This window comes from Stenella coeruleoalba (genome assembly GCF_951394435.1).
Source record: "Stenella coeruleoalba genome assembly, chromosome: 6".
NCBI classification, from domain to species: domain Eukaryota; kingdom Metazoa; phylum Chordata; class Mammalia; order Artiodactyla; family Delphinidae; genus Stenella; species Stenella coeruleoalba.
In genome coordinates, this window is record NC_137151.1 from 105907704 (window position 1) to 105928712 (window position 21009).

At 36.0% G+C, this 21009-nt stretch overlaps 1 protein-coding gene across 4 annotated transcripts in view; it reads right to left on the reverse strand.

Annotated features, from left to right (window-relative positions):
- ABCA12 (ATP binding cassette subfamily A member 12) overlaps nucleotides 1-21009 on the reverse strand; it is a gene marked incomplete at its 5' end in the record, with an annotated part of 280846 nt that overhangs the window by 12700 nt on the left and 247137 nt on the right. For all 4 annotated transcript variants that reach the window (XM_079924327.1, XM_079924328.1, XM_079924330.1 and 1 more), the window contains 12 exons: nucleotides 826-967; nucleotides 1265-1374; nucleotides 2271-2475; nucleotides 4501-4754; nucleotides 5982-6141; nucleotides 7134-7249; nucleotides 8718-8895; nucleotides 9465-9519; nucleotides 13995-14100; nucleotides 15875-15962; nucleotides 17545-17672; nucleotides 20290-20383. In XM_079924327.1, coding sequence (XP_079780453.1) covers nucleotides 826-967; nucleotides 1265-1374; nucleotides 2271-2475; nucleotides 4501-4754; nucleotides 5982-6141; nucleotides 7134-7249; nucleotides 8718-8895; nucleotides 9465-9519; nucleotides 13995-14100; nucleotides 15875-15962; nucleotides 17545-17672; nucleotides 20290-20383 — 1636 coding nt within the window. The remainder of the gene's footprint in view (nucleotides 1-825; nucleotides 968-1264; nucleotides 1375-2270; nucleotides 2476-4500; nucleotides 4755-5981; nucleotides 6142-7133; nucleotides 7250-8717; nucleotides 8896-9464; nucleotides 9520-13994; nucleotides 14101-15874; nucleotides 15963-17544; nucleotides 17673-20289; nucleotides 20384-21009) is intronic.

Below are 21009 nucleotides of genomic sequence, written 5' to 3' on the forward strand. Positions count from 1 at the left end.
ATGAAGAAATACATTCCCGAAAAAATTAAAACATTTAAATTCAACATAAATTTTAGTTTATTTTCAAAGGTCCACTTAAACATTAATAGTTCAGGGACTTCCCTGGTGGCACAGTGGTTAAGAATCCTCCTGCCAATGCAGGGGACACGGGTTCGAGCCCTGGTCTGGGAAGATCCCACATGCCGCGGAGCAACTAAGTCTGTGCGCCACAACTACTGAGCCTGTGCTCTAGGGGCCCGCGCACCACAACTACTGATCCCAGGTGCTGCAACTACTGAAGCCCGCGTGCCAAGAGCCCATGTTCCACAACAAGAGGAGCCACCGCAATGAGAAGCCCGCGCACCACAACGAAGGATAGCCCCTGCTCACCGCAACTAGAGAAAACCTGCATGCAGCAAAGAAGACTCAATGCAGCCAAAAAAAAAAAAAAAAATTAAAAAAAAGAAATATAAAAAATCAAATTGGAAGCTATTCTATTTTACTTGGGCATTTTGTAGGTAATTCCATGTTTCAGTACTTATCTGAACACTAAAGGATATACAGGCATCACCAAACATGGCTCAGTCCAGAGCCTAAGGCAAATGTCATTCTTTATTTGATAGTTTTTAAAAGACAACTGAACAAACATGGGCCAAGATGTTTCTAAAGTCGAGTGCATAGGTTCATTTATGATATACACAATCAAGCTAATACTGCCTCAATTATCACTGTCAGGAGAGAAATGTCATAATTTTCCAGATGTCAACTTGGTCTTGAGGGTGGGTGTGTGAGAAGCAGAAATAATAATGGTTTTCAAATGAACTAGTTTTTCACACTTATACTCACTTCTTTAATATCTTTTTCTGGAATTCCATGTATCCTAGCATAGAAATACAAGTGTTCTTCCACGGTTACCAGGTCATCCAAAGCATCTTCCTGAGGACAGTAGCCAATTAATGAGCTGTCAGAGTCAGCGTGAGCCAGAGACCTGAATTGAAAGAATCAAAAACACAAATGACTTTCAGAAGATGTTTCCCTCTTAGCCCTCAGATGTTGGGAAGGTAGCTCTATTTGGGTCATCGTGATTGGTGAGTCTGGAAAAAAGAGGTAAAAACAATCCCACCATCATAGTCATACTTAAAGGTTTAAAAATTTCCACTCGAGTAGCTGTTTCTCCTCTAAGGATTTAATAATATAACCACAAAATAACAGAAAGAGTTCATTGTAATTATTTTTCTCATTTAATTATATTGTGTTCAGTAATTTGAAGCATTTGTTTTCATACCCAATCTTATTTCTGATCAGAATGTTTCCGCCTGTAGGAATTATGTCTCCAGTCAGCATCTTGAAGATGGTGGTCTTTCCTGCTCCATTCACCCCAAGAAGGCCAAAGCACTGGTTTGAGGGAGAAAAAAAAAAGATGTAAACTTTAATTCAAACCAAAGACATGGTACTATTATATCTCTTTTCTTCTCCTTGGGTGAAATAAATTACCAAGAAAAATAAATCACTCGAATTACTCATGGATATTGCAGTGCTTTGCTGGCACTGGATAAAACTTTTTCTTTTAAAACAATTAGGTACTTAAGTATCTTTTTTTCCTTTAATCATCTGAACATTTTACATATACATAGGACTTGTTTTACATACTATATTATAGCACACCTCTGTGTGACATGATAGGATACCCAAGTCAGATATGCTAACCTGACAAAGTAATTATATTTATAGATTTCAAATTATTCACACAAAACCACAACTTTACTGAATAAGCTACTGAAGCGATAATCTCTTTATGTGGTAGAATAAACCTGATGCATTTAGTTTGCAGTCAGGCTCGGCAAAAAGGGAAATGTCCGCATTCTTCTCCTCCTTTCAAAGCTGCCTTACTATTGCTTCTGTGAAAACAGCAAGAATGTGAATATGAATGTGAATATGAATATGAAATCACTTCCGACAACTGATTTCTTTATGCTGTCTTTTGAAGAGGCCTGGAAACTAAGAGTTGAAAAGAGCACCCTGCCTGGACTTCTTGACTGAAAGTCCACTCAGGGAGGATAGTAACTTGGGAGGGGGCTCAGGATTTGGTGTGTGGTGAGTCCTCCCTGCCAAAACGAAGACTTACAGGGTAAGTAACACATAGACACATGTAAATTACATATATAGAATCCATCAAAATATTCAGAGGTTGACTTTCAGATTTCTAGAAAAAAATTAAGGAAAGATAAAGATTTTTGTCACTTAACCATGTCAATACAAAGGATAGCTAGAAACAAAACACTGTTCCTTACCTCCCCAGCAGGTATCCCAACGCTGATGTTGTTTACAGCTATAATCTTTTTGTGGATAAGGTGGTAGGTCTTCGTAAGATGATGGAGTTGAACCAGGTCACATTCATTTGCACCATTCTCAACTCTAAACCTCTCAGTCCACACATCTTCATCTTCAACTATTGTCTCAATAACAGGTGGAGAACGAAATTTTTTGAAGAAGCGTCTAAAAAATGGGCCCAATGATTCTGCATCAATGACTCTGAAATGGTACCACTCAGTTTTGACATATTTTAATAAGTTCTTACTTCATTAAAAGTGTGCTATCACATACTAGGTTTCTTTTAAATTTTTTATGCATTATGGTACTCAAACAACTTAAAAATTAGTACGGATGCTCTTTACAATATTTGTTATAATATTTGGGAAAACAGCTTTTGCTTTCCATGACTTAAATGCTTACAGATCCACTATTAAAAGTGAGAATCTTAATTTCAGTAACAAGGAAATTAGTTTGGGTTTGAAAGTTACTGCCTAACAGAGAGACTAGAGTCATTAGTAAGACTCAACATTTTACAAGCCCATGATCAATGATCACCTTTTTAAAATCCTCTCTATTTCTTCTTTTGTCATCACAATATGAATGTTATTCTACAGTCTTTTTACTGTGAATGTCTTATCTAGGATCTAGCCAATATATTAAGGTTATCAGTCCTGAAAACTCACGAAATCTCAAACCCACTTCAGTATCTTGCCTAATGAATACCAAAGCAAAACAAACCAACAAATCAATTCAGGTCTTCCTCCCAATGTCCCGTTTCTTTTAATGATATCCCCAGAGATTCCAATTGTGATGTTTTCTTTGAAAACATCCCCATTCCAAAATCCACTCACGCAGTCAGACTCCTAGCACTGGAAATGCCTTATAACAGCCAGTCATCTATCATTTTCTGTCTTTTTCTATTACCATCACAGGCTTTCATTTTTTTTTCACACAGATTTATCCAAGAACCTCAAACTGGTCCAGCGTCTCTGACTCTTCCCTTACAGTATGCACTGTCTCCACAAAAATCACAGCTCCTAAAGCACCATTTGATCCTGTTGGTGTCTGTTCAAAAACCTTTAATGTGCTACTATTTGTTTCTTGAATAAAGTCCAAGCTATCGCTTTTTAACCAATCAGTAGACTCCATAATTTTCCAACCCCACGCTTTAGCTCCTACTCTTTCGTTACATTTAGTCTATGCTCTAGTCAAATTGTATTACTCACTTCTCAAATATGCCTCAAGATTTTTCTATCTTTGCTCTTATCTTTCCTTTCATTATTATTAACTTAAATCTTATTTTTCAATAGGTGATACATGCCGTTCATGTATTAAAATTAAAATGGTACTGAAGAATATTTAGTGAAAAGTAAGTCTCCTTCAACCATATACAGTTTTTTAACAGAGGCACTCATAATTAGAAATAATCTATGCATATGTATGCATAAGTAATATATATTCCTTTTTTTAAACTCAAATTGTAATATACTTCATTTATAGTTCTGAACTTGCATTTCTCACTTAATAAATATTAGAAGTAATCCCAAACATTACATAGTGAACTGCATCATTCTTTCTAATGGCTGCATAGTGTTTCATTGATAAATTATACATATAATTCATTTAACCAGCTCCCAAATGAAGAACATTTAGGTTGTTTTCATTCTTTTGCTATTAGGAATTCTTTTGCTATGATGAATAACTTTATACATACACAATTCTGCATATGTGTTAGCATATCTATTGGAAAAATTCCTAGAATTGTTGGGTCAGTGGTATGTGTATTTTTATTGATGATTTTGTCCTCACTTTACTCAATCTTCTTTTCCCAAATCCATTGCTAATATTCTACATACTCAATTCTCTTTCCCCACTTCTACTTTCTATCCTTCCAAACACAACTCAAAGACTACATCTTTTGTTTATGTATATATTTTCTCTCTACCACTGAATCTTGATCTCTTGGAGGCTAACAATTGTGCTTAGTTAATTTTACTCCCTCACTTTACAATACTTGCAGAGCCACAGTAAGGTTTGATAACTATTTACTGAATTAAGTAGATTGTGAATTATGCTACAATTTTTAAAAGTTTTTTGAGCAAAACATTTCCATATTACTAATTGAAAAGCTTAGACTACTGACCCCTCTCTGAATATTTTGAATTGAGTTTTGTCATGGATGTCAAACACTGTTTTCATTGTATTTACCTGAGTTTATTTATTAGCCACTCATTGATTAAAAGTCGCAAGAAAAAGAACACGGTTCCTTGACAAACCAAAGCCACAAACATTGCACCTAGTTTATCCATCTCAAAGGTTTCACTTGGATACTCCACTCCATATGCTTTTAAGAAGTCTAGGACAGACTGTTGTTGAGAAAGTTCAATCAAACCATAGCCAAAACAGAACTGCGGGAAAATCAGGAAAATGCGCTTGAGGGTTTCAGAAATAAGTTCTAAAGTCTGAAATAAAAGAAATAAAAATAAAGCTCAGTGTTAGCCTTCCAACAAATTGACAAAAAATTGAAACTAGATGTAGATAAATATTGAAACCTGAGAAGCTTATCTAGATTGGCAATTGTCTCACATGCCTACTGAATTTACATATAAACATTTACTATAGCCAAATGGTGGAGATGTATTACTAAAACACAAGCCAAAAAGGATTATATATATATATATATATATATATATATATATATATATATATATATTTAAGATGGTCTAAGGTGTCAGGCCAAACCCTGGGGGCAGAATCACTTCTAGACCTGCCTTAGGTCCTAGGAATGTAGTAACAGCCAGGGTGCTAGGGTCTGATAGAGTATCTATGGGTAGGTGCCTGAGTAAAGGAGGGATTTAGTACAGTAAAGTTTCAGAACCTAAGGTAATTCCTACTAGAAGAGGGACTAAAATGGTAAAATGATACAGAAGGAGAGACAACATATCTCAACGAGGAGCATATGGCTCATTTTCACGTTATTCACACTTGGGACCAACCACCTGCACGTCATGGATTTTCTTCTTCCTCCTGGAGTGTGCTTGTCTAGTCCTCACTTCATACTCTTTCTATTCTTTTCCATTCAGTTGTCCAGCACTGAGTGTGCCTGTCTATTCCTCACTTCATTTTCTTTCTATTCTTTTCCATTCAATTTCCCAGCACTGGTAGGGCTTCCCTTGTCACCAATCATGACCGTTAGCTCTGAACGGAAAGTGATGCTTACAATGAAGTAGACTCCAATACATGACTGAAAGGGAATGAATCAGGTTTTTTCTCTATGGGTGCTCAAATGAATCTTAATCCATAGTCATATAACTAAGCCACTGTCCTTGTCCCTACCATACCATAACAATTTGTTAATGAGTAAAACGTTTAGCTGACCGATTGGTTGCATGATTTTTGTAGTGCCATACAAGGTATCTGACTGAATGTATCTCCATTTACCTACTCAAGCCCTATCAAATGTCAATAGTTTTGACACTGCGTAAATATAATCATAGACATTCACCTAGATGGAACCTAAAAAGAATTTTAAAACGCCATAGTTTCCCCTCTACTATATTTAATAGAATCAAATGAAATGCCCCTATTCTATTTAGAGAATGCAAAATACAGAAAATCTTTCCACCTTGGAACATGTTGAAGCATTTGATCCAATAACTGAAGTTTAGCAGACTAATAAAGGACCTTACCGTATCATTAGGCTTTTCCTTGGAAAGGAAGTACACCACCGACAGGGAAACAATGGAATTGATGCCAAGAAAAAGGTTGATGCAGACGTAAGTGATGAAAGCCACTCCTGTTTCATGGAAGAGCCCAGCCAGCAGGTACATCCAAGAAAATGAGGCATACCTTTACGGTAATAACACTAAGAATTAAAATCATGCCGTAATTATTCTTTTACTAAATAAATAACTTCGATAGTGTTCCAAAGTGAAAATAAACATTAGAGATCAGTTGTCAAGCCTTGTAGTTAGATCTCTCTTTTATCCCTCCTTTTAACAACAGCCAAAAAAAAAAAAAAGTGAAGCACACTTTTTAAATGACAGTAAAGGTCTTTTAAGGAATCTTGAGTAGTCATTACAATTACAAATTAATTTTTCCTAGAGATGGTGTTACCCCACCCAGGCAAGACATTTTTTTTGGCTCAGAAATGTGAGTTTAATAGATATATCTTACAATTTAAAGTTGAGAAAAAAACGACATTGTCAGCTAGCTAAGCAGAGAGAGTATGCTTAGAAGCTGCATGTCCTGTTTTGAGCAAATACTTGAGCGACCTTTGGGGTAATGAAGTACAACTAGAGACAGAGAGATCCTTCATCAGCTGCAATTGTTAACTAAATGGATACTACCCATTCATTCAGGGCAGAAAGAACTGCTATGATAAGTATTGGTTGTATCAAACTGTATTAATTACCCTAATTCAGAAACAATATTATGTGTGTTCTTAGGCATCGATAAAAATAAATATACATGAATATATTTACTTTTTAATGCCTTATATATACTCACAACTTGTTAATATATAAATTCATACATGTATACACATTTTTCTGATCATTTTAAGGCCTCCATTTTTACGTAAATTAAATTACATATGTAAATTGTTAAGTGTGACAGCACCCAGTAAGTGCTCATTAATGACAGGTATTCTATTAACAACAACAACATTAATTTTCACAAGTATTACACTTTACAAACTATGGACTAGCAGGTGTAATGTATTGTTAATCATTACTCATGGCTAATGAAACCCCAAGACAATTGTAAATTAGCTAATGAGATTTAGGTCCTGTTTGTATCTAGGAGCATTTAATTCTGTTAATTCTTTCACTGCAGCTTACCCAAACAACAGAAGTAGGAGAGATACAGCGCTTAGGTTGTTTTCACTGTAGAAGGCAGGTAACTTGAAAATTGCAATGACACCAACTGAAAATGCTACAGGCACCAAATAGAAGGCCTATGGGAATATGTAAAACTATGTTTAATACATGGCAAATATTTTTTAAAAAAATCAATAGCCCATCTAGTTTAAAACTGTAACAAACTGAACTAGAAACACTTGAAGAAATGAAGTTTTATCTATGCTCTTGTTGCTTGTAACATTCAGTTCATTTTACATTGATTTCACTCTAGAATTTGTCTCCTGAAATAGGAGGTCAAGCCAGTCTCCATCTTTATAGAGATTCTCAGAGTCCCTGGTGCTCCTCCCTCCAGGCTTTGAGACTTGGGATCATTTGGTGACAAAGGTTCAGTGAGAAAGATAAGACAGCCAGGTATCTTTGTATTCGATTCAGCCCTCCAAGTATTGATTTTATTTTGAGTGCTGGAACTCTCTCAGATGGTTGATTTCTAAGGCTTGGTTATCAGTGTGAGCCACTCTGTGCAAAACAGCAGGGCAGTGGGTACCACACATTCTTAGAATCACAAGGATATGAACAAAGAATTCAGTGTTTCATCGGCAAGCAGATAGAGTAAATGCTGAGGGTTTGCAGCAAGATGTACACAATGAAAGAGATGGGAATTTAATTAGGGAGGAAAATCTCCTAAAATTGGAATGAGAACCAGAATCTAAGTAGTAAGTAGCCCTTCACAGAAGTGTGTACTTTAAGCTTTCTTGACATATTAAAGCTCCTATTAGGTCCAGAGGAATCATCACCATTGTTTTTTAGATCTGACTTCTACAACAATCGCATTTCAGACCTCACTGGATACATTAACCAAATGTTAATGGAGAGGCAGTTAATTACTCTGCAACCCTGCAAGCCAATGACAATTTCACCATAATCTCCAGGCAAATACATACCCATCCTGGGCTTTTGGCCATACTGACACATTTGGAGTCAAGAAAAACCATCTGAATTTGGAACCATTTTAGGCAAATAAGAGAGTTATCAATTAAATTCACCCTTTATTTTCCCTACTAATCTCTAATGTGTTATTCAGCAGAGGCTACTACTTCGAATTTTTCACCATTAGTTGATGAGATTTTTATAAGCTTGCTTATGTGGTACCACTGGGCAAGGCTATTCTGCTCCTAAGCTTCCATTTCTCCACAGTAGTGGTTCTCAAACTTCGATGTGCTTAAAATAACTTGGGGGAGCGGTTGTTAAAAATGCATATTCTCCATGCTCCACTCCCAAGATAGGGACCTCTTAAGTCTGGAGTGAGAACCAGCAATCTGGATTCTAATAAATGTCCTGGGGAATCTGATATAGAAGGTCCTCAGACCACAGAGATAAGGGCAAGGCAGGTGGATTTCTCTTTCTTCCGACCGCTGGACGAATATAAGCCTGATGCAATTTTTTTCTTCATTTATTGTCTTTGTGGCAATAATCGGAGCAAACCAGGGCAAATAAATCTCAGATATAAAACTGTCTTCTACCCAAATCGGTCCTGTCTTTCTTGCAAAGACACAAGTTACTCACCATGTCGTAAATGAAGTTTGTCACCCAGTAGCATATGACACCAATGCCTGAAATGTGCTGCAGCTGCTTGGCTTTGTTCTGATGCTCCCGCACAACATAGGTGACAAAGCTGGCAGTGGTGACAGAGTAGCCCAGCAGGATGGAGAGCGCCACTAAAATATCGATTAAGCTGCTCATTCTACATTGAGCAATAGGGAGAGGAGAGCACACATAAGTTTTGGGAACTCTTTTCTTTTCAGAAAGATTCACGGCTAAAGCCATCAACAAAACAGTGCAAGAGTTGGCTGTGACACAAATAAGTCTTCTTGCAAGGCAGCCAGATAATATCTTCTACATGACTTGGCTGTGACCCTGGGATAAATGTAGCTTGAGTGCATCTGAATTGACTAGGGATATTTGATGGAAAAACCTCAGTCAACAAGGGCTACAGGGTGTATGCAAGAGATATAGTTCTTGAGCATAGAAATCGTACTTAAATGCTATGCAGGGAAGTTGAAATGATGAAACACTTATGCACTTGACTTACAAAAGCAGGAGATTCTGTGAATCTACAGTCAACAAGCTCTACTTGGCAACCTCACTCTACACACTTTCAGAAACCTCCTTTTATCCCAGTGAGTGACTTGTATTACCAGCTCTTCTAGATTGACATTCATTCAGATACAACTGTGATTTCCAATTATAGCACTTTATACAAAGGCTCAATAAGCCAAGGAGAAAAGAGTCATGCCATATATGTCTGCTTACGTGGCTTGTTCTTGGTCTTGCACTCCTGGATAAGGATGGCTATACAAGATGATACCTTAAAGAAGAAATGGTTCTTTTCATTAGTAGGTATTCAGTTAATCAGGAATACCAATTTTTATGCACACTACTATGTATAAAATAGACAACTAATAAGAAGCTGCTGTACAGCACAGGGAACTCTACTCAATACTCTGTAATGGCCTATATGGGAAAAGGATCTAAAAAAAAATGAGAGAGTGGATATATGTATATGTATAACTGATTCACTGTGCTGTACCACTGAAACTAACACAACAAAATCAACTATACTCCAATAAAAATTTTAGGGGGCTTCCTTGGTGGCGCAGTGGTCGAGAATCTGCCTGCCAATGCAGGGGACACGGGTTCGAGCCCTGGTCTGGGAAGATCCCACATGCTGCGGAGCAACTGGGCCCGTGAGCCACAACTACTGAGCCTGCGCGTCTGTAGCCTGTCCTCTGCAACAAGAGAGGCTGCGACAGTGAGAGGCCCGTGCACCGCGATGAAGAGTGGCCCCTGCTCGCCGCAACTAGAGAAAGCCCTCGCACAGAAACGAAGACCCAACACAGCCAAAAATAAATAAATAAATTTATTAAAAAAATTTTTTTAAAAAAAGTATCAATTTTTATTTATTTATTTATTTATTAAACATCTTTATTGGAGTATAATTGCTTTACAGTGGTGTGTTAGTTTCTGCTGTATAACAAAGTGAGTCAGCTATACATATACATATATCTCCATATCTCCTCCCTCTTGCGTCTCCCTCCCACCCTCCCTATCCCACCCCTCTAGGTGGTCACAAAGCACAGAGCTGATCTCCCTGTGCTGTGTGGCTGCTTCCCACTTAAAGAATTTTACTTTGGGGATACTCTTTTAAAGGAAAATGATGCCCCCACCCCCTGCCAGTCTCATCAATGCCATACAATTGATGGTACTCACACACACAAAAAAAGCCCAAAACAGTTTTTCACACTGTGCATGGAATTTTGGGGGAAGGGGCAAGAATTTACACTTCTTATATAGCATGTTTCCCCTCTACTACATTTAAGTCATTGTTTTACAGTTTCTTCTCTCCATCTGGTAATAAGGATGTTTGTATTCAGTAGCACTTTAGAAATGCATGACATTTAAAGAAGCACCTCAAAGGGAGACCAATTATATGAGGATCTCCTGAAGAACAGACATTTTCCACCCCCATCCGTCTTCATTGTGCTATTGGCTGTCGTAGGGAAATACTGTAGCCTGAGAGGATCCCCTCTCCTCCTTTACTGCTTCTGAGATGCCCATTGTTCTAGAACTCTACCAAGAGTAGAGCTTGGGAACTTCAGCCACTCTGGAGGGATTTTCACTGAGACATAAAGATCCAAAATGATTCAGAGAAACTAGCTGGCTCCAGAAAAGTAGTCACTTAACTCCAATGCAGTCCTAAATTATCTGTATCTCCAAGCGTTGGTTATACTTTCTGCGTATAAGTGTAAGCAAGGTTCTTTCCTCCCTTTCCTTACAGGACGCTGGTTAGACAGAGTCAAAATGGGCTGACAAGTTTCGCAAAGGGCCACAGTGTGAAGGCAAACCCTATACTGTCTGAGTAACTTTGGAAAAGAACTAGGAGTGAGGATATCCCTTAAGTACTTTTTCCTATAAAGTCATAAGCTGAACAAGAACTTTCTCACTACTGCTCACATAGTATATGTTCATTATATTAGGATATTAAGGCCCTTTGATAGCACCCAAATATTATTCATTATTCTAAAGTTATATTATTTCCATTAACTTAAATTTATAACTTTTATCAAGTAGAGTGTGACATATTTTGAGGTTGAAATCTGCAATTGTTATTTATTGAAGAAAAAATACAATATATAGTTAAATCAAAACAAAGAAACTACCAGCAACAATAATCAATTTGACTGATAATTTTAATCACATCATTGAGGGAATGCACTTCTCTTATCTTTTGTGTAAATTAATGGGCTCTCTTTTTACTGAGATTCAATTTTCTTTGGGCCCTACTTAAACCTTGTTGCTGGATTATAACATAGGCAAGGAGAAAACATTTCTCTTAGTCCTGATCTGTATTTCAGAATCAAGAAATACTCTATTTCACCAGAGGAATCTTTACAAATACATTTACTCCAATATGAAAAATGCTGCTAAACCAATTTTTTTTTCTACAGATCTTTAGCGGAAACATCAAGTACATAGATTAGGGTTTGGAATCTATATCACAATCTTTTCTGTGGGTTCTACAGCATCCAGCATAATGTCTTAAGTACAGCGATTAGTCAATGAATGCTTATTGACTCGAATAAAATCTTACAATTTCAATTATTTCCCCCATATACAATACACATTAAAAAGAACACATTTTCTGTTATTTCTACATGTGTAAACCTAAAATGAGTAACTTCCCATTGACCACTGCTAGTAATGTAATAAGAATAAACATTAGGGTGGAGGGAACAATGTGTCAATATTTTTGGAAAAGAGCCTGGTTGTGTAGCATTTGTTAGTGAACACAAGTAAATCTGTATTCTAGGGGAAGAAAGAACAGAACTTTCATGTTAAATTAACCACTAGAGGGAACCACATGAATATAACAGATACTGACATTGCAAAGGAAAGCTAATTAAAAGATTTTTATTAGCATGTTAAAATTCAAAGAGAATCAATTTTACAGCTAAAGCAAAATCTCAATTCATGTAGAATCCAACAAAGGTGGCTTAAAACAGGTAGTGTAGTAGGGAGAGGTGGCAGGAGAATAATTGAGCTGATTTTTAAAGACAACATTATCATGGCAGATCCCATACATGCATTACAAAACAATAAAAGCATTTTAAGGTGACATGGATTTCTTTTCTGAAAGAAAACAAACTCCTTCCAGAGAAGGTGGAAAGCTACCACTTTCATAATAAGCCTATATGAGAAAAGTTAATAAAAAACAGAAGGCACACTAGTACTAATCTCTGTATAACTCAAGCTAAGCCTTATTTTTAAATTAAAAACATTTCCTTTTAGGGTCAATATGAAGCTTATGTTCCAGAATTCTTAATTCTTTAGACTATGTAACTTAAAAATACACTTGTAGGGGCCACAACAAGCCTGCTGGGATCCAGAGTGATTCAGACTGCTTTCATCTTGGTAAAGAACACTAATAATAAATGAAACCTCAATATAGGCTTCAAAAGCTGATCCTTCAAAAGTGGCATTGTCTCTTTTTCTTACCTACATACCTTTGCAACATTTCCTCCTAGTCATTTCTATGGTTCTTATACTTTCATTATCCGTCATGGCAACAAATGTCCTTTGCTCTCAATAAGACATCCTACTGAAAGTCAAGTGTTCAGTAGTGTTTCAAACCAGGCTATAGCAGACCCACCTGGCTTTAGTCATCATTTAACTTAATTTACCACTTTTGACTCCACACTTTATTGATGTTCTAGGTCTAAGGACTATCTATCAATCTTGTTATTTTCTTCAGGGCTCCTGCTGCTAGGAAAATGCGAAAGCAGTTGGGGAAAAATACTGTTTTCTCTTAAACGAAGACTCTGAAAGATTCTGTTCTTAGAATAAGTATGTGACTCTACAGTTTACTTCTACAATCACCAGAACGTGCAGCACATGCTATTATGCCCAACAGTAGGGAAATGAAAGAAAAGTAGACAACGGCATTTCTTTGTTTTTAATAGTCTGTTAACCTATTTATTAGGGTAGAAACTGTTGGCCAGCAGATACTTTACTCTATTTTCTCCATCTTTATTATTATTATTTTGGGGGATCAGTATGGGAAAATAATTTAAGCAAGGCTTAAGAAGATAGAATGGTCTGATGAAGAGTAATTGAATTAGAAAACAAATAAGTCTCTTTCAAATTCCAAACCCTTTTTAAAAACTATGTGGAAGCTTCTTGGGAAACCCCACTAAAGTAGACCTTGCTGAGTATAGAGAAGTATTAGGAAAATGAAGAGGCAGGAGCCAGGCACTTCTGATTCCCAGAGAAATAGCAGTAGGAAACAATACTACTCATCCTGAGAGGGAGCTAAGGATTAGCAATGTTTTATACAAAGCAAGTGTCAGTACGGTAAGTACTCAGTTAATGGTAGCACTTCTTTCCTGTTAGAACTTCTTAGCTTAAAAGTTTTGTTTTCACATTTAGATTTGTGTACAATATTTATTGACATTGTTATTTTAATTTTTAGCCTATGTACAAGTAAATAGTTATAAAATATTTTCCTATGAGATATAACTACTAGGTGTGAGAGCACAAATAAGTGGGAAGTCAGCATTATTATCCTGACTTGATAAATGAGGAAACTAAGTTAACCTGAAGTTAAGGGGCTTATCCAGAATGTTCTATCTGGTGGTAGTTACTACTTCCAAACTCCTTTTAAAGATCTGTGATCTAAATACCATAAAATAGCTGCCACTGGGAGGAAATGGCATCTAGTGCACGTTTTCATGTGGACAGTAGCAGAAGCTGCAATACAAGAAACTTCTAAGTAAGTAACTTTACCATGTCGGGCAGCATCGTCTTTTGACATGTTAACTCGCAGGAGGAAATTATTCAGGCTGTTGAGGTACGCTGGAAGGGAGTGATAGCCTTCCGGATCATACCATACCTGTTAAGATTCCGAAAGAAGGCAAGATCAGTGTGGTGTTCAAATAAATCAGGCAGTCTTTACATCTTACAGCCTATAGAATTTATATTTAAAATAAGGGCACCAATTTCCCAGTAACTTATTTCATCTTGGCAGATTATGAACCATCCACCAGTGTTGACCACAGAACTCTAAGTTTCCAACCTAGAGATGGGCAGAGATTGGGAAAACGTTTTTTTTTTCCCTGCGTGAGAGCACCAAGTTACTAGTTATTCTAGCTAGACCTTCTCTAAAGTGAAAGCTTGAAATAAACAGAAGACTTCATTATTATCTTCATTTCTGTGACTGGACTGTAGTGATTCTGGAACTAGAGCTAGGGCATTCTGTCTCTCAGTAATAATGATAATAATAATAATTAAAAAGCAACTGGCATATAGCCCAGGCTGTAGAAAGAAATTAAATACATATATAAGCATTGTGCCCTTAGCAACATGATTGATAATCTTGAAATATCCCCACTTACTTTCTATTCCTAGTTGTAACCCAAAAGAAAGTGAGTTAGTTCATCTGCTATGTCAAAAGCAGAGGGATTTAAAATACTGGTATACCTCAATTCAAGAAAGCCAGTTGGTAATTCAAAATTACAAATCTGATTTAGAGAGAAATTATTTAATATTAGAACTCCCTTACTCTATGTGTCGAGAGAGGGAGAAAAGGAACCAAGCGTGGCTGGGGGTGGGGGTGGACATTCAAGTCCCTAGCACTACTATTTAGTTTCTATATGACCTTATAAAACCCAGCTAAAATAGACTCAATAATATCTGTCTCTTAGGGATGTCGTGAGGATGTGTACATAGTTTGTATAAAAGGTGATACTAGTTCTTGGTTTATAACAGTCACTAAATGAATATTATTTTCTTCACTTCCCCCAAGGTTGTATACATCTCTTACTACCAAATGAGAAATATGTGAAGAACAATTTAAAATTTAAAGACTACTTGTGATCATATGTGTAATCATATGTGTCTGATTCTGTGACTCTAGCTTGTTTCAAATTCAAAGCATAGGTACAATCTAGAAGAAAAAAAGTCAACAGGATTATTTATATCCACCAAATTCTAAGTTTCCATGTTCTTTGGAAAGCAAAGCTAAACACATATGACACATGTACAAGGAAAAATGCATAAAACATTAATGTATAGTTTAACAAAGAATTATAAAGGGAGTATACCCATCACTCAGGTTGAGAAACAAAATCGCCAGCATCCAGAACGTCTCCCTGACACTCTGTGTCCTTCCAAACCACAATGTGCTCTCTCTCTCCCCTAGACAATATGGTTGTTTTGCCTACTCTCAAAGTTTATGATACATGCAATTATAGTTGTGTATTCCTTTTCGTTTTTTCTTTTGCTTACTAATAATGTTTGGAAGAGTTAGTCTGCTTGTTGTATGGAAATAAGTTCATTCATTTCCATGGCTGAAAGTTCTGTTAAATGAGTATATAACAATTTGTTTATTTATTCTACTGTGTATGGACATTTGGGGTTGTTTTTTCGGCTAATATGAGAAATATTACCACGCACATTTTTGTATATGTATCCGGGTACTTGTGTGTACACGTTTCCCTAGGATAAATACACAGGACTGGAACCACTGTAGTATGGAGTATGCATTATTCCAAAGTGCTTTTCAAATCTACTGACCCATGTCTTGTTTTTACCTCATGAAAATGCTTGAACATTTCAAGTTCACATTCTCATTTGTATGACATCCCAAAAGAAAGATCACAATTTACCTTGGCAAGTGTTCTATTAGCAGGAACTGCTGTTATATCAAAACGAAGGTCTTCAGTCAAAGGCAGCCCAAAACTCCAACCTCCATATCTATATAGAAAAATTGTTTTAATGGAGAAAATATTCATAAATAGATCTAAAATGTTTAACTAAGAGCTCATTTTTTTTCTTTCCATCAGGAACACATTTACAGTATGAAATAAATACTGTCTGACAAATGTTTTACAGTTTTATCGATTTCTTTTATCATATTTTAGTCTAAAGCATACATTATAGCTAGAAGTTCATGGACTCTTAAAAATAAAAAGTGGATTAAAAAAAGTGGATTAAAAAAATAAAAATAAAAAGTGGATTAAAAAAAATAAATAAAAAGTGGATTAAAAAAATAAAAAAGTGGATTAAAAAAAATAAAAAGTGGATTAAAAAAAATAAAGAGTGGATTAAAAAAGTGGACTCTTAAAAATAAAAAGTAATTTTAAGGATAGATTAGTTAAAATATCCACCAAATTAAGACTGGGTTAAATAAATAATGGTGTAGTTACACTAAAATAATTTTCTTGTAACTGTTATCCTAAATGTGATGCTATACAGCTATATTTTTGACATGGAAAGAACACTATAGCACATTCTTCACTTAAGAAGTAGGTTTTGGAATGGTTTATTTATAATAAACCTCATTTTGTTGAAAATATTTACATGCGTATTCCTGTGTACTTACCAACTATCCCCCGCAGCTTTATTAAGACATAATTGACAAATAAAAAGTGTATATACTTAAGGCATACGAATGCTCTGATATATGTACATCTTGTGAAATCATCCCCACCATCAAGCTAATTAACACAGCCAGTATCTCACATAGTTACCATTTTCTTGTACGTATGTGTTGAGAATTCTTCAGGTCTACCCTCTTAACAAATTTCAAGTAACAATACAGTATTCTTAACTATAGTCACATTGCTGGACTCAGACCTCCAGAACGCATTCACCTTGCATTACGGACACCTTGTACCCCTTGACCAACATCTCCCCATTTCGCCCTTCCCCCCAGACCCTAGAACCCACAACTCTACTCTCTGCTTCTATGAATCTGACTATTTTGGATTTCATATATAAGTGAAACCATGCCATGTTTGTCTATTATTTCACTTGGCATAGTGTCTTCCAGGTCCATCCATGTCATTGCAAATGTAAGCCTGCCACACTTACCTCTGTGGCAAATGTTCAGGTGGCTTAGGAACATGCCTGTGGCTTTGCTATACAAAAAGACATTTTATTCACATGCAGATATCATACTCCAAGTTTTGAGATATTCATATTGGAACTAAGGACAACTGTCACCAAAAGCCACACCTTAAAATTCTGCAAGCTGGCACAATCTAGTCAACAACTCCACTTTTGCCTCGAGAAAAAAATACGTACACGTTTAACAATACATTTTTGAGGCCTAAAACAATGCTTTTCAATGTGCTCAAATAAATCTTAATTTAGAGTCATTAAATTAATTTACTTAAATTTTAATATATAAGGCTGTTTAGATAAAACAGAATTTACCCATATAAATAATCAATAGAAACTTGCATTTATTGTCACAAATTCAAAAGACAGTTACAATTAAAATTAGAAAGCATGATATTCTAAATTAAACATGTTATAAACAGAGTATTTTTACCTTTTTTGCATAAACTTATTGGCAGTTGATATAAGATAGTTTTCCAAGTGGTGGTCAGTGAGGTTATAAATTAGATGGGAAGAATAAGTTCTTCTATGAGGTGGAGAATAGTTAAATTTAGGACATTCCTGAAAAATAAGGTTAAAAAAAGTTCTCTTTGGACAATTCTGTACAAATTAAATAGACAATGTCAAGGAGCTTCAGTTTTATGATCTGTCTATTAGTGCAACTGGTAGAGTGTGAAAAGAGTGTCCTCTGCCTCTAAAGAGCTTTGAAAAGGAAGTCATCTTGCCTATGCCAAAAAATCGGAACAAACATTTATTATTTATACAGAGAATATACATGTGTTTAGGACTTGCTTAAAGCCAAAAAAGAACACAAGTTAATTAATGTTCAATATTTCTTTCACTGTACTGACAAGCTTGATATGTTTGGAGAATAACATTAAACGTTAAGATGACTCAAAATTCCCTCAATAATTCACAGGGAAGAGAAAAATGTTTGCCCCAAATTGAAAAGATAACATTAACAGACATAGGTTCTCAGGGATGAACAGCAGTGGATAAAAAGTTTGTGTTATATTAGTTTTAAGGTACCAACCTAGGTGTCAGAACCCAATTTTTCCCATATCCAAATCCAATCTTTATATATATATGTCTTATATATATGTATATATGTGTCACTTATACATATACAAGTTGCAAAGACAGTACAGAGAGTCCCTGCATGCCTTTCACCCAGATTTCCCCACTGTTAGCATCTTACATTACCATCATACATTTGTCAAAATTAAGTGCCTTGGTACATTACTATCAACCAATCTCAGAGCTTACTTTAAACCACTTATTTATGTGTTCGTAGCTTTCTGCACTTCCTGACTACTAACTTTTCATTGAAATGTCCCATGCTTCACTGCCATGAACTTTAGTTTGGGAAAAGCCTAGCACTTTGCCAGTTTTTCCTTCCATCTTTCACATGGTGTTCCAGAGCCTCAGGCTAGCACCACATGTGTATCAAGAGCATAATGTTGCAGGTTGCTCTAAAAAATGAAGGCTGAATTTCACCTTGCATCAAGTTGTATCAACTTGAAGATCACATTCTATAATGCCACTGGTTTCATAAACAGAGATATCCTTATGTATGCAACTTAATTTTTAGCTTTAACTTTTTATTGACTTATACATACAGAAAAGCACACATATTATAAGGATACTGCTTGATGAGTTTTGACAAACTGAACACACCCTTGAACCAGCAACTGGAACAGAACAATGTTATTACCCCAGAAGCCCCCTCATCACGCTTCCTTCCAATCCTACCACTCCCATAGTAACCAGCACAGAAGAGTTTTTCCCGTTTTTGTATTTTATATAAATGGAATTGTATCATATGTACTCTCTCGTATTTGGCTTTTTTCACTCATCATTTGTTTCTGAGAATATGATGTGTGTAGTGTAGATTATTCTCATCTTGCTGTATATAGAATTTCATTGTGGAAATAGATTACATTTGATTTATCTACTCTACTGTTGCTGGGAATTTGGGTGGCTATTACAAATGGTATTGCTATGAATATTCCAGTATATATCTCTTGGTGAATTTATTCACATTTCTGATGGGTATATAACAGGAGTGGAATTGCTGAGTCCACAGGGTATGTATAACTTCAGCATTAGTAGACACTGTCAATTCTTTTAAAAGCTATTTACACAAATCTGGATTCCCATCAACGGAATATAAGGTTGAAAAAATTTTAATCTACTGGGTTTTTTTAATTAATAAAATTTATCTAAGTTAGTTAGTTAAAATTTATCTAAGTTAGTTAGTTACTAAGTTAGTAGACTTTTACTGTGAACTAAAGAAAATACATGAAGGATTTCAGAAACTAGCTAGGTTAGGTAAGGGATTAGAAAATGCTTTGAGTACTGGGCAAGAATAATATTTATATGTGCAAGGATTTCAAAAAATGCTTGCTTGATCCCAGCTTTTATTGTTAGTAACCGTCTTACGTGAGACCACAAAAATAGGCTGCATTTACTGAAAACATCTTTATTTTAAAATACTGTACCAAGACAGTTTAGGACGTAATCATATGTCACTTTGAAGAAAATATTGCTAGATTCCTCCCCTATTGAGAGGTAAGTTGACAATACAGTGACTCTCAGAAACTAATAGTTACCTCTTTTCTTCAACAATCTTTAATTTCCCCAGTGAATTTGTTTTCCTTAAAGTTTATTGAATTGATAGGCCTAGAAAACTAAGGTGTGTATTTATAGAATACAGACAGGGTGTTGGCTGGAGAATCTTTAATGTTTCTTTCAGGACATGGATTTTTCTTGCATCCTGGAAGTGCTGCTTGGAGACATACAGAGTTCTGTTCTGGACTTACACATTACTAACTTCCCAGATGACCACTATAGTAGCAGTCTCACTGTGTTTTCAAATATGACAGTTATGTGAAACACAGAGCTTTCTGGTTACAACTGAACTGAGACCAAAAACTCATTTTCTGTCAGTTTCCACAAAGACTGTCATAGAATTACCTACCTCGGGAAGTTTGTCCTGAGATGGATTAACAGTGACCTGAAGTTCAGTGTTTTTCAGCTGCCCAGGTCGACATCGCTGAGCTACTAGCCTCCATACAATGAAATGATACCAACTCTTTGATAACCTAGATAGATCTTTCAAGCTTTGATATTTATTCCTTTCTTTTTTCTACTTCACTGAAAGCGAATTCCATCTTACCTGGATATTTTCTGAGCAGGAACAAACACCAAAATTAGTAATAGGATCTTCACTGCTGTTCCATTTTCCCAGACTGTCTTTCTTTAAACACCTTCTGCAAGTAAAAATGATATTGAAGTGAGGTATGTGTACATTCGCATGTTTATGTATGAGCACATAAGCGAGTATTTGGTATTAAATTCAGGTGTATAGTCCTAAGTTCAGTTTACTGACTTTTCATAACTTGAATATACATGGCACAACCATTTCCAAGTGATCTGACATTTTATGGGAGATTGAGGGAGAGCACTTCAAGATTAAACAGTGAAGAGACCAAAGCTCATTGAATTGTCTTCATGTGGCAGGATGGAACTTTTTGGACCCCTTTATTTTCTTTGCTCTCTCATCCTCTCCTCTGAAGGGAAGGGGATACTTTAGCAAAATAATGCACAGATGTCAGGTTTCCACGTGTCATGTACTATCCTGGAAGTTTCAATAAGCAACACTATGTAGTGCAAAAGCATGGGGACGGAGCTCGGAAGATGTGGGTCTCAGCTTTAGCTACACAACCTACTTTCTAGATTTCTTTAGACAAGTATCTTAGTCCACATGAGCCTCAGTTTCTTCATCTTAAAAATGAGATTAATAATTCACAGGGTGGTTGTGACTGTTTAATGAAAACATGTACACAAACGAACCTTACAAGTTATAAAGCACCTCTTTATTACTACAGTATAGCAT